The sequence below is a fragment of the Prunus mume genome, linkage group LG6, assembly GCF_029339155.1.
Source record: "Prunus mume cultivar Tortuosa linkage group LG6, ASM2933915v1, whole genome shotgun sequence".
Classification (NCBI taxonomy): Eukaryota; Viridiplantae; Streptophyta; class Magnoliopsida; order Rosales; family Rosaceae; genus Prunus; species Prunus mume.
The window spans coordinates 7,803,947-7,818,055 of NC_142703.1; the positions used below are offsets into that span (position 1 = coordinate 7,803,947).

A 14,109-nucleotide genomic window follows, 5' to 3' on the forward strand; every position below is an offset into this window, starting at 1 on the left:
TGAGATTCTGTGATGCAGTGGAAAATTTGTACACGATGGAGTACCTTCGCAAACCCACGCCAAGAGACCTGCAACGGCTTCTACAAAAAGCGAGGCTCGAGGTTTCGGAATGATTGGAAGCATCGATTGCATGCCTGGCGGTGGAAGAACGCCCTCTTGCTTGGCAAGGGGAGTATGGGAATCGGAAAGGCCAAAAAAGTATAATTTTGGAGGTCGTAGCTTCATTCGATTGTTGGGTTTGGCATGCCTTCTTCGGGGTTGCCGGATCTCAGAATGACCTCAATGTCCTTGGTCAATCCCGGTGTTCGACGAGGTATTGCGAGGTCATTCTCCCCAAGTCACATACCAAATCAACAATACCGTTTACTCTGGTGCGTACTACCTTGCCGACGGAATTTATCCTAGGTGGACGACATTCGTGAAAACAATTCCAAATCCCCAATCCGAGAAGGAAAGAAACTTTGCTTCCTTTCAAGAAGGTTACAGGAAAGACGTGGAGAGGTGTTTCGGTATCTTGCAAGCTCGTTGGGCAATTATTAGAGGTGCTGCTCGGATGCTAGATGAGGAGGTGATGCGGAGTATTATGATGACTTGCATCATCCTTCACAACATGATTGTGGAGGATGAGTATGACTATGATGCTCAAGAGGTGTTTGAACCCGATCCAATGAACACATCGTTAACAAGAATATATGAAAGGTCGATTGGACCAAATGGACTACCACTGGAGCCCGAACCCTTACTTCGGGATGGTCAATTCAACAACCCCATGATTGATCGGTATCAAGAAATGCAATCTTCATATGTTCACGAGATACGTCAAGGTGACTTGGTCGAGCACTTGTGGGAGATGAAAGGCAATCACAATGGATGAAGTCAAGATTAGTGCTTTGTTTGGAATTATGCTTTGTTTTTAATTATGTTTTATTTTGTGTGTGGTTTTTTTTGGAATTATGCTTTTTATTATTATGCTTTTATGTATTGTTTGTTTTGTGTGTTGTTTGCAATAAATGAAGGTTTTTTTAAATTAATATTTGTTTTGATGCTCAAATGTTTTTAATAAATAGTCATTTTATTTAATGCTTTTTTTATTGAATAAAAAGGAAACAATACAACAAATTAAAGGATAATACAACAATACAACATATGGCAAAGGTGTTTCAATACAACCTAATGGTTTTCATCATTTAACCAATCCGTATTGCTAGGTCCGTCGTCATTGAAAAGTTTTTTTCTCATCACATCTCTTCGTCGTAGCTTCAAATAGGCTTTTGTTTCGGGAGACATATGACTCGTATCCATGGCCATGATTTTCATCTCTCTATCATCTATGTCTTTTTCTTGTGCCATTTGTTGTTGCAGAACAAATGCTTCCTCTCGTGCCATGTCCATTTCATCTCTTTTCAAGTCTCTCTCCATTCTTAGTGAGGTGCTCTTAGCTATTTGCTCCAATAATTGTACACATTCATTGGTCGAAGTGCCCTCTCTCTTGGCCTTTGCCACCTTTCTCCCAATAGGTCTTGGCGGACGTGGCACAAATGGTGACTCCGTTTCCATTGGAGAGTCCAATGGAGAATCGGTTGATGGAGAATCGTGGAGTGGCGTCTCATTCATCACAATCGGCGGACCGGTGGGAATAATTTTGAATCTCGAACAATCCTTCACAATTTCCCAACAATGGAAATGCACGAAACTTTTTTTGCCTTGCCCCATGGCACCGTACCACATTTGTGCTTGTATCATCTATTAAAAATAAATAATTGGAAGTGCAAGAAACAAAAATTATTATGCAAGAAAATATAAACTATTTTGAAATGCAAAAATAAAATTGATTATGCAAGAAAATATAGACAAATTAAAGGTGCACCAAGAAAAAAAAATATGCAAGAAAAACAAATAGAATATGCAATAAATAAAAAGTGACATTGAATTGATTAAAATGGCAATTATAAATATTTTACCTCATCGGTCAAATTTTGACCGCTTTGAATGTTCGCCTTTGCTTTTGTCAAGGCATTTCTCCATTTCCCTAACTCTTTATTCAGAAGTTTCCATCTACTAGACAACGCCATTTCGGTCCGAATAGAACCCGATCTTTGACAAAATTCTCCATGAATTTTGCTCCACATGTGATGAAACTTCATCTCATTGCCCGTGATAGGGTCATGACTAATGTTCACCAAAGATTGACACAACGCAATATCTTCATTCGTTGACCACGAGCCTCCGACTTCAATAGAAGATGTCATTCGTTTTTTTTATACAAATGGAAAGTAGTAGAAAAATGTGAGTGGAGAGTAAAAAATATTGGAAGGAGAAGAGTTTGTATGGAGAATTGGTGTGGAAGTGAAAAATGTGAGTGGAGATAAAAAAATATTGGAAGGAGAAAAGTTTGTATGAAGAATTGGTGTGGAATGTTTTAGAAATGTGAGTAAAGAGTAAAAAATATTGGATGGAGAAGAAATTGTATGAAGATTTAGTGTGGAAAGTAAATAAAATGGTTAGGTATTTATAGAGAAAAAATACAGAATTTTTGGGTATTTTTTAAAAAAAATTTCAGAATTTTTTCGATTTTTTTCAATTTTTAGCCAAAAAGCGAGGACCGTCGGTTCTGGAAAAAGTCATCGGAGAGTCCCGTCGCGCCACGTGGCAAACACCCATTGGGCTGTCGGTGGTGGCGTCGGTGGCGTCGGCGTGGCCTTCGCCCGTCGGCGTGGCCAGCCAGCGTCACCCAACTCGGGCTTCGGCTCGAGCAAGACTTGCCCTTAGGCTTCCTCGGGCTGGTGGGACCCACCTCGAAACCGGGCTACGGGCCCTGCACTGGAGCTTCCTCGGGCTCTCTCTGGCAGCCCTTCACCCAATTTGGGTTGGGCGCTGGAGATGCTCTTAGAGACACGAAAACTAGAGTTCCTGCATTATCACTCCATACAAAACGAAGTAAAAAACAAGCAAATCCTCGACTTGTCAGGCAAGATAAAAGCTCTGCTCAAGTATTAATGTGGTAGTCCGATGAGCATTGCAACTTTTTTTCCTTTCTTTGATAAATAGAGCTAAGAAAATTTTGCATTTTACACAACTTATTCTATAAACTTCAACTTTCCTCCTCACCCATACACAATCACAATATTCAACCGTGACCAGAGACCAACAAAACCAAAAGATAAAAAAATAGATGAGTTCAAACACTATCTTGGATCTTCCTTCCACGTCCTATACACCCACACCCATTATAGTATCGAGCAACATGACAGAAATCTGTCTCGACTCCATATGAACATACTACTGCACTGTCCCAAGGGAGACGAAAGTCATGCTAAATACATTAAAAGTATCCTTCGTTGATATTCTATTCCAATTACACTCATGCAGATGAGGATGATTTCTGGGAGAGCAAAGCCACGAGGGATCCGGGGTCATTTACAGGAGCACTGCAAGTAAAGTTTTGGCACACAAGAGCAACCACTTTGTCAGCAGCAAAATGATTCTTTGCCATGAGGGCGATGTTGCTATTGTTGCCCTCCCAAAATTGCAGCTCTTCGGAATTAGTTGGATCTATGTGAATAACCTGCCATTTGGTTGCATCACGAAAGTAATATTATTTTTGGAAATCGCAAGAGACTTGGATACAAGAGTATGAAAAGATGAACTTGTGAATTCAGACATAACCCCAAACTCACTGTTTTGTTGATGTCATATGATGCATGAGCAGCGGCAAGCATGTTCTCAAACTCTACAGAATGCTTATGGCCAACCAAGACAACTTGCTTTCGGGAAGGAACAGTGAGCATGTCTGCCGCACAACACATTAAAGGTACCGCCATAGCCATGTCTTTTAATCTTGTCTCGAAAACTGCCTGATGAAGCAGAGAATAAGCAAGTGAGCAGCAGATGAGACAGATTCCCCAGATAACTTATAAAAACTTAATTTTTGGTTAAGCAACTCGAACCAGAACATGCTCTGCATCCCTCCTGTAATGATCAGACCTGTTGCCAGCTACCATGGATGCCAATCTTACAAGATTGATCACAGAAACTGAGTTTCCAGAGGGCTCTGCCCCATCATGATCTTCCTTCACGCGAAGGAGAATATTGGGGTCTTCTCCTGGTGTATTAAAATATCCACCTCCCTCTCTATCAAGAAATAATTCATCCTAGAAAAATCTCAAGTAAACTAGCATCAAAACAAAGAAGAAAGTGGAAAGCTACACAACTTGGAAATGGCAGATATCAGTTCTTGCCTGGGTGTCTTGCAGCTCAGTTGCCCAAACTAGCCAGTTGGTTTGACCACCAAATTCGTAAAGATCCAACAACCCCGAAATAAGAAATGCATAATCATCTAAAAATCCAGGCGCTTTAGATGGGCCATTCCTAAAGCTGTGTTGTAGTTGATGAGTTTGCTCATTGTAAAGGTGTCTCCTGATAAAAGATGCAGCCCTGTCTGCAACTTGAATGTATTCCTTTGGCTAATTTTGGATGTAATAAACCACAATGGTCAGTAAAATATGAATAACGGAAATTAATAAATAAATTGTATGTGCCACATACAACATTGTCACCTCCTGTGTCAAATCATTAAACCTAACAGCTGCCTATCCGATGAACAAACAGTTATGAGTACAAGACCACTCAATCCACTATGGTATTAAAGCTTTCAGAGCACAAGCCTATTCGTGGAGGAATTTAAAATGTCTGCCACAGTCAACATGACAGCCACAACTACAGAACCTTCTCCTCCACAACTCAAGCTACTTGGAAAAGGATAAGAAAAAACAGTACACAAATCATAAGCTACCCACAGATGAACTCAAAGATGGTATAAACTTACATCAGAGCCGACAACAGGAAAGTTGAATTTGATCTCCTCAGGTTCATTCTTGAGAATTTTAGAAGCCCTTGCAAAAGCCGAGATAGCCAGTCCATTCCATGAAACAATTACCTAGAAGGAACCTAATCTATCAAATTGTACTTTAAATAAGAGAAAAACCAAAACTGTATGAGGTTGTTTCTTCCACAATCTTATTCATTGTGTTAAGAGAGAACACCTTATCATCCAAATGTGGTCTTGGTCGAGTACACCTTACTTCAAAAAGCTTTTGCCTGCTCTGGCCCAGAATATCAAGGTATTTCTCAACAGGTATTGCAAATTTTGATGCCATTTCAGAAGAGTCATTTCTCTCAATAAGTACATTCTTTCCCTTGAATTCATTGTGAGGATCACTCATTGTAGAAAGGTCGCAGTTCCCCGAAGGTTTTATATAATAGTGGCTCTTAAAAAGAGTTGCATCCTTTCCTAGAATGTCTTCAACCTAGTGGCAATAACCAGTTTAACATTAGGGGAGACAAAGAATAGAGTAACTAATGACCATAAAATGTTGCAGATATCTCATACTTAGCGTTCTCTACTTCAAGATCCACAGGGAACTTGAAAAAGTAGAATTAACACCAATCAAATGAGTCAATTTAAGGTTGAGACACTGAGAAACCTCTTGACTAGTCCAAACATAGAAGGCTCCTTCCTTTTTTCTTGTAGCACCTTCAGATTCAGCACTGTCAGCATCTTCTGCTGAATATATTTCACCTTCCGGTCCAATCATGTCTCTCCTTAGATAATCAAGAATATCCCGAGCAATATATGAATAGAAGACATCTTTGATAATAGAAAAGGCATCTAAATAAACATTGGCAAGCTGCCCTTGATCATACAGCATCTTCTCAAAGTGGGGGACTGCAATAAAACACTACTGCTTCAACAATTTGTTACAGAAACAACCAAGAAAACGAAGGAGGAGAGGAGTTGGGGCCGGCACATGGTAAGCTATAAAGTGTATAATGGTATAAGACATAGGCATTTGATTGAATAAACAGTTCACTATATGAGGACGTCTTATCAGTTAATAAACACCAACTATTGACAGAAAAGATTTCTTAAGAAAAACTGACCATGCCAGCACTCATCAACGCTATATCTGTGGAAGCCACCTCCAATATGATCGTGGACACCCCCTCTTGCCATGCATTGCAAGGTAAAGAAAACCATTTCCAGACCTTCTTTTGCCTCACCCAACTTTCCAGCTTCCTCTAACTTTTTTGAGTAATAAAGCATGAGCTGAACCTCAACTGGTCTAGGAAACTTTGGGGCAGATCCAAACCCACCAAACTTTGCATCATAGCTTTCAGAAAGCTATAAACACATTGAAGCAGGAGGATCAGGATAAATAAATAAATATCTCGATCAAGCATTAACAGCCACAAACCAATGCAAATACACAACAGCTATGTTCTCTTACAACTAGAGAACCAACAATGTTTGAGTTATGTTTTGACCCCAAATTTTCAATGCATGCTTCTATTCTGAAAAGTAATGACGTCTCCTTCTGGAATGACCTTATTTAAAAGAAAAAATAAAGGAAGGAGGGAGGGTTAGCAGACTGTTTACTCGCAACACAAAAAACTCAAAGTAGGTATACCATGGACGAGATAAACATAGGAAAGTTCCCAATGTAAAGATGCATACTTGCTCAGCACATAGACGCAACACATGTTGTGGAAGCCCATCCGGCAACTTATTAGAACTCGCACTTGCTGACAATGCTTCTGATAGCTGTTCAATTGCAAATGCTCCACTTTTAACAAGCATATCCCTCTTACTATCCCAAGCTTCTTTCACCTTTCTGAAACAGAAGATACAATAAAATGAGAGTGGAGGCCAAAATAAACAATAGCAATAAGTGTGCACGTAACATGCAGAGTCCAACTCAACAATCACTTGTGTCGTAACTTCGAGGTTTTCTGCCAATCAAGAGAACCATGGGAAGAGAAGGGGCAGGGAGGGGTAAAGGAGATAAGTTGAACTGTCTCAGAGACCACCGTCTCCTCACCTAAGTATAGTCTTAAATCCTGGTCTTCCAAACTTATCATCTGGGGGAAAGTAAGTTCCACCCATCAAAGGTTTCAAATCAGGTGAAAGGAAGACACTCAGCGGCCAACCTCCACCACCATACAGAGCCTGTACATAGGTCATGTATACCTGTAAGAATGAAGAAAACAACAAAGAAAGAGTTCTTAGCACATCATGATACCAGTATAACTGGTGAAAATTTATTGTTCTATTTTTAAAAAAGTACTTATTTCCAAACTAGAACCACTGATGCCAAAAATGTATGCACTGTATTCAAATGCATACTCAACATTTTTTTCTTCTTCTTTAGATTTGGGCTAGGAAATATTTCGACCCAAAACAAAGTCTAGCCCAAATGTATTACCTTAATAAAACATCTATACCTGTAAGTAAATACAGGATTCAGAAGCGCATTACTAAGGTACTAAACCTCACAGAGGTCACCTTCAATATAGTTGAACGTATAGCACAACAACTTGAAACATAAAGAAACTAAAAGTGAAAAGAACGCAGGTCATATATTAGAGAGCTTTGGAAAGCCTGGCTAATAACTTTTCTTCGAAGTAATGCTGGTAACTTCAAAGGTTTATTACTTTGTGTCATTCACCTTATCCACATCTGGTCTTTCCTCCCGATCCACCTGCAGTACTGATACGTCAGATAAATTGAACACAGAATGACAAAACCAGAAATAAGATTCTAAAAAAAAGGTTCATTTTGTTTCTTTCCGAAAACTGAAATAACTAAAATATTAGAAAGAGGAAATTGAACTCACGAACTACAGAACGTACATCCTGTGAGGCTAACAAATTGGACTCACCTTGATACTAACAAACCAATCATTCAGCAATTTGGCAACCCCTTCATCCTCAAAAGACTCAACCTCCATAACATGGCACCTTATTGACAGTTAAACACCAACTAGTTAGTTCATCTCATTCAATTATCACCTTGATATTAACCAGTAGATTAATCAACTTTCAAGATTGGATGAGAAATCTCACCAATGACATGTGCTGTATCCGACTTTGCATATACAATCAACGCATTTGCAATGAGCAATCGATCATATGAATCACATATCAGTTGACTACCAAAGAAAACAAAACATGGGTAGTTTAACACTAGAATAAAATTACTTGATACGAAGATGGGCACATCTTTCTTTCGAGCTTCGGCGAAAGCTTCTTCACCCCATGGATACCAATCAACCTAGTTAAAGTAGTCAACTTGCCCCAATCAGGTCACGGAGCAAATCAAGAAAAAACTAAAATTAACTAAAGCGAGGCGATTCAGAGAGAATTGAGAATCAAACACACACCGGGTTGTGAGCATGTTGAAGAAGATATGGACTGTGCTCAGCAGCGAGGCGATTGGTGTGCTTGTGAGACTGCGAAGCTGGGTTGGAAGTCTGTTCAGCCATGGCGAGAAGCTTGGAAGCGTAAACGGGTCGACGGAAAATGAGGGAGGAAAGTGCGGGAAAATGAGCAGGGGAAATATGTTGGGTTGTTGTTGAGGAAGGCAATAGTTTGGTTGGGTGAGAGAGGAAGCGATGGAGAGAGGAAGAGAAAGCAATCCTTTTCAGCATAGAATTGTGAAGAAGCAGAGAAGAAGAAGAGAAGCTTGGTGGTGGGGATGATGACGGTTTAAAAAGAGGAATTGCCGAAGGTGGTGGTGCCATGTGTGGAGAGAGGTAAGGAAGAGGCAGAGAGGGCCATGTGGAGCTTGGGCTTGTTTGACGGGTGGAGCAAAGCAGAGTTAACTGTTGCACGGATGAACTGGTGGCCCAGCTTTCATGCCTTTGGATTGTGATAAGTGGAAGTGGTAACTAATATTAGTAACACTTAATTATGTTTTTTATTTATTTACAACAGACTAATACCCTCACAAAGCTATACCGTTGCAACAAATATATATTATCAATCCAATCAGAGATATACTCCAACTAATTGAAGATAAATACCACTAATTAGCCAGTTAATTTTGTTCACTACACTTAATTAATAATAATCCACCGTCAATTATATCTCAAAAGAAGACAAAATATATATATACAAAAAACCACCGGTAATTGGAATGTCCACGTCAGCATGATGACCCATTCAGGATTCTAGGTGGGTTCTACCTCCAGACAATCCCGCAACACGAGTTCACCTGAGCAACAAGAGAAGTGAAAACAAGAATTGGGCCCATCCAGCAGGAGGGACCCCTGGAAGGAACTTTGGTTCGTAAAGGCTTGGGCCATACGCAAACCCAGTTGTTTACCTGGATTGTTTTCTAAGATTAATGGCCCAAATAAGCAGTTTGATCTTGCAGCTATAAAAGTTTTTGCAATGTCAACTCTGTCCTGGAATTAATCCGTTGTGAAAATTAAAACATGGAAATTTGATCTGTACATATAAGCTCTGGATATAACGGAATACAAAAATTCCAGATTCAAATTGGACCTCAGCTATTTAACCTCTGTCAACAAGAAATTTAAGATATATATATATATATATATATATATATATATATATATGCCTGTCCAGGATAATCATATAGGACTGCCCCATTTTGAACAATTTTTTTTCCAGCAAAGATTTCCTGATTATCCGGTCCGGCGGTATAGATATCACAGAAGGCTACAAATTAGCCAGCTGGAGCTCCTACAGATTCAGCGAGTTCTTCCAGGAGTTCCTGCTGTTCCAGGGAAGTACAAGCCTGCAGGAAAGTGGGTAATGGCAAACGTACTGTTACAAAACCAGCATATAAGTTCATGCCTATAATAATACTTACTAAGAAAAGGGCATGTCTTAGAAGAGGATGCTGTGGAAACCATACCTGAACTGCGTTCTCTATATCACCACCAAGAAAAGAGGTGAGCTCATAGTTCGTCTTTAACCGGTGGTCAGTCACCCTATTGTCCTAATTCAATAAACAAAAAGAGTAGCTAACTTTCAGAAACATAACCCAATCTTATGAAATAACAAAATGAAAACATGCAAGTAATCTCACAGAATTGTTGGACACTAGTATCAGATTGGTTAGCATAAGTGCTAATAGCTATATATACATATTGGGCCCTCTACGCCTAAGTGCTAAAGCTTTTGAATTGAATAATTCAATGAAAATCGCAATTCCTTAAGCAGCACCCTAGCCAGTCAAATTTAAATATCACACTATCAATCGTTAATCAACCTCGCTTGGAAACTTCCAAGGTGAAAATTTTGAAAACTATGGCATGCATATATAACCAAACTAAACTCCAATTTTTTCAGTACCTTAAAGTTGTATGTCCGAATTTTTTCTGCACGAGAACCAGTACCAACCTGCATTTTAGAAATATAAACATCACATAGTTTAGTCCAGTGCCTAAAACCATAATCTAGAGCTCCCATGTCCATACCCTAATCTCAAAGAATAGCATATATGTGACGGCAAATATTCACACCCGAGATATTGCAATCTCACATGCCTCTTAATTATTCTCTGAGCTAAAAGATACCTGTGATTTCCGTTGATTCCTAATCAACTCTTGCTGCTCTCTCAATTTTATCTTATACCTGCAACAATGTCATTGATCATCATATGGACCGAAGAAAAATTGTGCACAAACAAGAGCATTACGTGTAAACCGGCTGATTGCTTGCATCTCAGCGGCTGTAACAAAAATCTTATGCAAAAACCAAAACATTTCATAAAAGGTAACAATAAATATACCAATCAGACTACAAAATTGAGGACATCTAAAACATGGTGAAATCAGTACTCACAATTTTGCTCGCAGCAACTGAAAGGCACGATGCTTGTTCTGGAGTTGAGACCTTTCTTCACTACAAAAGATGCGGATGCCCGTTGGTTTATGGACAAGATCAACAGCTGTCTCCACCTTATTGACATTCTGCCCTGCATGATAATCACGCATGAGACTTAACTCACGCGGAATCCTGTTCCGAAGAGTGAGGCATGGAAAATTAAGTCAATTGAGAAAATTATATCATTTGCACATTAATACCTCCAGCACCCCCAGACCTTGCTGTTGTCAGTTCAATATCTTTTGGGTCAATAACCACCTCAACTTCATCCGCCTATATTAAGGAATTGAACAAGCACAAATAAGTCAAGAAACAGAAATGCTTGATCATAAGGATTCCACAAAAGATTACAGTGACAAGTAAATATAAGCTACCTCTGGCATGATTGCAACAGTTGCAGTGGAAGTATGCACACGACCCTGCGTTTCTGTTTGAGGAACACGTTGAACCCGGTGAACACCAGATTCATATTTTAATTTGCTGTATACACGTTTTCCTTTTATCTCCATCACATAGGTCTTGAATCCTCCTTTTTCAGCCTGAAAGAGTGCAAGAAATCTGTGTCAGTCATGTCAACAGCAACAGGATATACCTCTAAAAATGTCAGTGAGACATACCTCTGAGCTTGAAACTGCGCTGTACCTCCAATTATTCCTCTCACTGTACTTCTCATACATACGAACCTTGATATGAAAAAACAGAAAAGAAACAGAAAAAGAAAATGCAGAAGCATCAAGGTATGCTCAGAAGCGACTTGAGAAGAAGATTTCATACTGCAAGAAATATCTTTTTGGCCAATGAGGCTTTTCATTTAAAAAGAAAACATGAAAAGAAAAGAAATATTGCACAGGCACATCAATAAGAGATACAAAAACATGTACTTTGTTTTGTAACATAACCCATGAATATAGTATGATTTATCTTTGTTTTTACTAATTTTTCTGTTGTATGCAACTCAATAATAATGGGACATTCTTTACATTTTAAAGGACAAAAGAAACATATACCTACAAGATCACCTGCCCAGATTCCAGCTTCATCACCACCAGTACCAGCCCTTACTGCAGCAAGGGAAAATACTGCTTTTTAGTCCTAATGAAATGGAAAGACAACCTCCAGCATTGCAAACAATTAGCAAAGCACTCAATAAAGATGATCTATGTCCACTGGGAACAATATATATGTGGGAGGAACAGTTTCAGTCAAAGCTAATCACTCATTCCACCTCCGCCGCATATATATTGTTCCAATGTTTGCATATCTCTTCCTAAAACAGAGAGAACATTTTACATTGTTAAAAATCATGTCGTCTGCAAGCAATCAAATAGAACAATTTATTTAAAGGGCAAGTATGAGATTACCTTCAAGCATTATATTTCTTGCATCAAGAGGGTCACTAGGAAGGAGTAGCATCTGTTAGCATAAAATGGAACGTTATCCCAATGGATATTTCAGAATATGGCAAAGGAAAAACATTATATACGAGAAACAACAATCATAGATCAAAGTAGTCAAGAATACCAATTTGCTATCAAAAGAACCAGAGAATATAAATAAATAAATAACTCCATTATGCATGTAAAAGTACCTTGAGCTTCCCTTCCAGTTCTTTGATTTGATTGGATAAAGATTCAATTTCATAAGATATCATCTCTGCCATATCCTCATCATTGCCAGCATCTTTTGCTAAAGCTGATATATAGATTAAGAGGGGGAAAAAATCAGAATGAATGTTAGTGAATACCTCCAGAATTTTCAAAAGAAATGTTTTACACAGGCATACAAGTTAGAGTAAACCTTTTGTCTCTTGTAACTGCTTCTCACAGTCTTTGTAATTCTTATAGATTGTCACAACCTGACCAAAGAAAACAAAGGCAAAATATTGTCAGTGAAAACCTGAAATGAAATTCAAGAAGAACATACGAGTAAAACCTGGCACGAGAAGTAGCAAAGATAAACTGCATCACCTCATCAAGCTCAGCCACGGACTGTGCCAGCTTCTGGTATTCACTAGGATTTGACACGACGTCTGGATCAGCCAGCTTAACCTGCAATTTTATTTTATTTTATTTTATTAAGTACACTCAAATGTAGAGAAAACAACAGCAATAACTAACCGTGCAGCAGCATAGTACAATACTCTATACTGAAAAACCAATTAAACCCAATTTATGCTGGCCTTTCTTAATCCTTTGTTTGATGGCATGGTCCAGAAATGCCGTAATGGTACTAGGTCTTAGATTTAAATCATTCGAGAGAAAGTCTGTAGTTATCGCCTATTGCATACAAAAGAGGGGGGAGGAGGAACCATAAAATTTTGAGTCAAAGTTTCATGCCAGAGTTCTCTGAAATGGTCCCTCAATTGCAATCACTGCCATAAAAAAATTAATGACCAAAATGACATATTCCCAACCTTCCCAAACCATTCAAATTCTAAACCAGACAAACCCATAAACCCCTGCCTAAAACCCTAACCCATATACTTAGATAGTAATTCAAAAGCTCACAGACACACACAGAGAGGGAGAATGCTCGATAACCCAAAACATTATAATTTATTTTAGTGTGAGAATCATACCGATAAATCTTTCCATGTCTTCTCGGCAGAATCCAGCTTTGTAATCAAATAGGGCTCCTACAATTTCACAAAACAACACAAGAAAGTGAGTCCTACAGCATCTGTTTGTTTCTTGGGAAAACTATTTCCATCACTAAATAAATATAATTACAGAAAGGAAGTTAATAACTGTGAATTATTTTATTATTATTTTGTGATGTACGAACCGCCATGCAAATGAGTCTATGAGCTTTTGGAGGAGGTTTATTAAAGGCCAGGGAACTCCGCGAATGGTCGTGGAAACGGTGTCGTAATGGAAATGCAAGCAATCGAGCGGGTGTGGTGGAGCTCGTACTCATTGCAGCCATGGAAGTAGGAGGACAGGGAAAAGGCGCGCTCCAGTCGAAGTGGTAGGAAAAGAAAATTGGTTTGGTTTTTTCAAGTTATGGATGGGGTAACCGCGAAGGAACGAACACGTGGTGTTTGGAAAAGATAAAGCTCCCTTTACAAGTCTTGTTTGGTTACTGGGATATCCTATCCGAATCGCGGAATAACGTTGTGATTGGAAGCAACTACAACAAGCTTCTTTGGTGGAAACAAAAAATTGCCAAGAGGAGATTGTTGTTAACTTGCTACTCCTGATCACATGCTAAAGTACAAGTCTCTCATATAAACTAGAGGCATACGATAAGATGCTTGTATCCAGTGGCGAAGTCGGATTTACGTGTGTGTGGGGCCTCTTACAAAATATAAAGAATCAAAAATTCGAACTCATAATACATACAAAAAATAGTGTATATATATCACATATGTCAAGAATTATATCGCTTATTGATTGCAATCATAATTGTTCTCGA

At 38.9% G+C, this 14,109-nt stretch overlaps 2 protein-coding genes and 1 long non-coding RNA gene across 4 annotated transcripts; all 3 read right to left on the minus strand.

The window, feature by feature from the left end:
* Positions 1-1,119: 1,119 nt before the first annotated feature.
* LOC148916008 (uncharacterized) lies at positions 1,120-2,396 on the minus strand. Its single transcript, XR_016128175.1, has 2 exons — positions 1,962-2,396; positions 1,120-1,743 (listed from the first exon to the last, which is right to left on the minus strand). It is a non-coding gene; the product is annotated as an uncharacterized LOC148916008 (long non-coding RNA).
* A 614-nt stretch (positions 2,397-3,010) lies between these two features.
* LOC103333878 (catalytics) lies at positions 3,011-8,662 on the minus strand. The gene is made up of 15 exons (XM_008236787.2): positions 8,220-8,662; positions 8,038-8,110; positions 7,903-7,924; positions 7,719-7,797; positions 7,506-7,538; positions 6,879-7,027; positions 6,515-6,671; positions 5,941-6,181; positions 5,484-5,725; positions 5,043-5,306; positions 4,826-4,936; positions 4,239-4,463; positions 3,948-4,151; positions 3,678-3,854; positions 3,011-3,565 (listed from the first exon to the last, which is right to left on the minus strand). Exons 1-15 carry the CDS (start codon positions 8,577-8,579, stop codon positions 3,362-3,364), a joined length of 2,541 nt encoding a protein of 846 aa, XP_008235009.2. The 5' UTR covers positions 8,580-8,662; the 3' UTR covers positions 3,011-3,361.
* A 646-nt stretch (positions 8,663-9,308) lies between these two features.
* Positions 9,309-13,707, minus strand: APG3 (Peptide chain release factor 1). 2 transcript variants are annotated; one of them, XM_008236786.3, is made up of 15 exons: positions 13,480-13,707; positions 13,274-13,330; positions 12,663-12,743; positions 12,493-12,550; positions 12,284-12,387; positions 12,057-12,108; positions 11,707-11,756; positions 11,313-11,378; positions 11,070-11,234; positions 10,896-10,968; positions 10,654-10,786; positions 10,386-10,443; positions 10,162-10,209; positions 9,722-9,805; positions 9,309-9,601 (listed from the first exon to the last, which is right to left on the minus strand). In XM_008236786.3, the coding sequence occupies exons 1-15, from the start codon at positions 13,618-13,620 to the stop codon at positions 9,530-9,532; spliced, it is 1,242 nt and encodes a 413-aa protein (XP_008235008.2). In that variant the 5' UTR covers positions 13,621-13,707; the 3' UTR covers positions 9,309-9,529. The 2 variants fall into 2 exon arrangements, 1 of the variants encoding a protein (XP_008235008.2); XR_016127753.1 differs by having other exon boundaries at positions 9,553-9,601; positions 9,722-9,797.
* Positions 13,708-14,109: the final 402 nt, after the last annotated feature.

Coding starts and splice junctions, on each gene's coding strand:
- LOC103333878 (XM_008236787.2), bottom strand. CDS start 8,579: ATGGCACCACCACCTTCGGCAATTCCTCTTTTTAAACCGTCATCATCC. Junction 6,672..6,878: donor GGATTTAAGACTATACTTAG/GTGAGGAGACGG, acceptor CTTCTGTTTCAG/AAAGGTGAAAGAAGCTTGGG. Junction 5,307..5,483: donor ATGTTTGGACTAGTCAAGAG/GTTTCTCAGTGT, acceptor TATTGCCACTAG/GTTGAAGACATTCTAGGAAA.
- APG3 (XM_008236786.3), bottom strand. CDS start 13,620: ATGGCTGCAATGAGTACGAGCTCCACCACACCCGCTCGATTGCTTGCA. Junction 13,331..13,479: donor ATAGACTCATTTGCATGGCG/GTTCGTACATCA, acceptor GTGAAATTGTAG/GAGCCCTATTTGATTACAAA. Junction 12,109..12,283: donor AACTGGAAGGGAAGCTCAAG/GTACTTTTACAT, acceptor TTATGCTAACAG/ATGCTACTCCTTCCTAGTGA.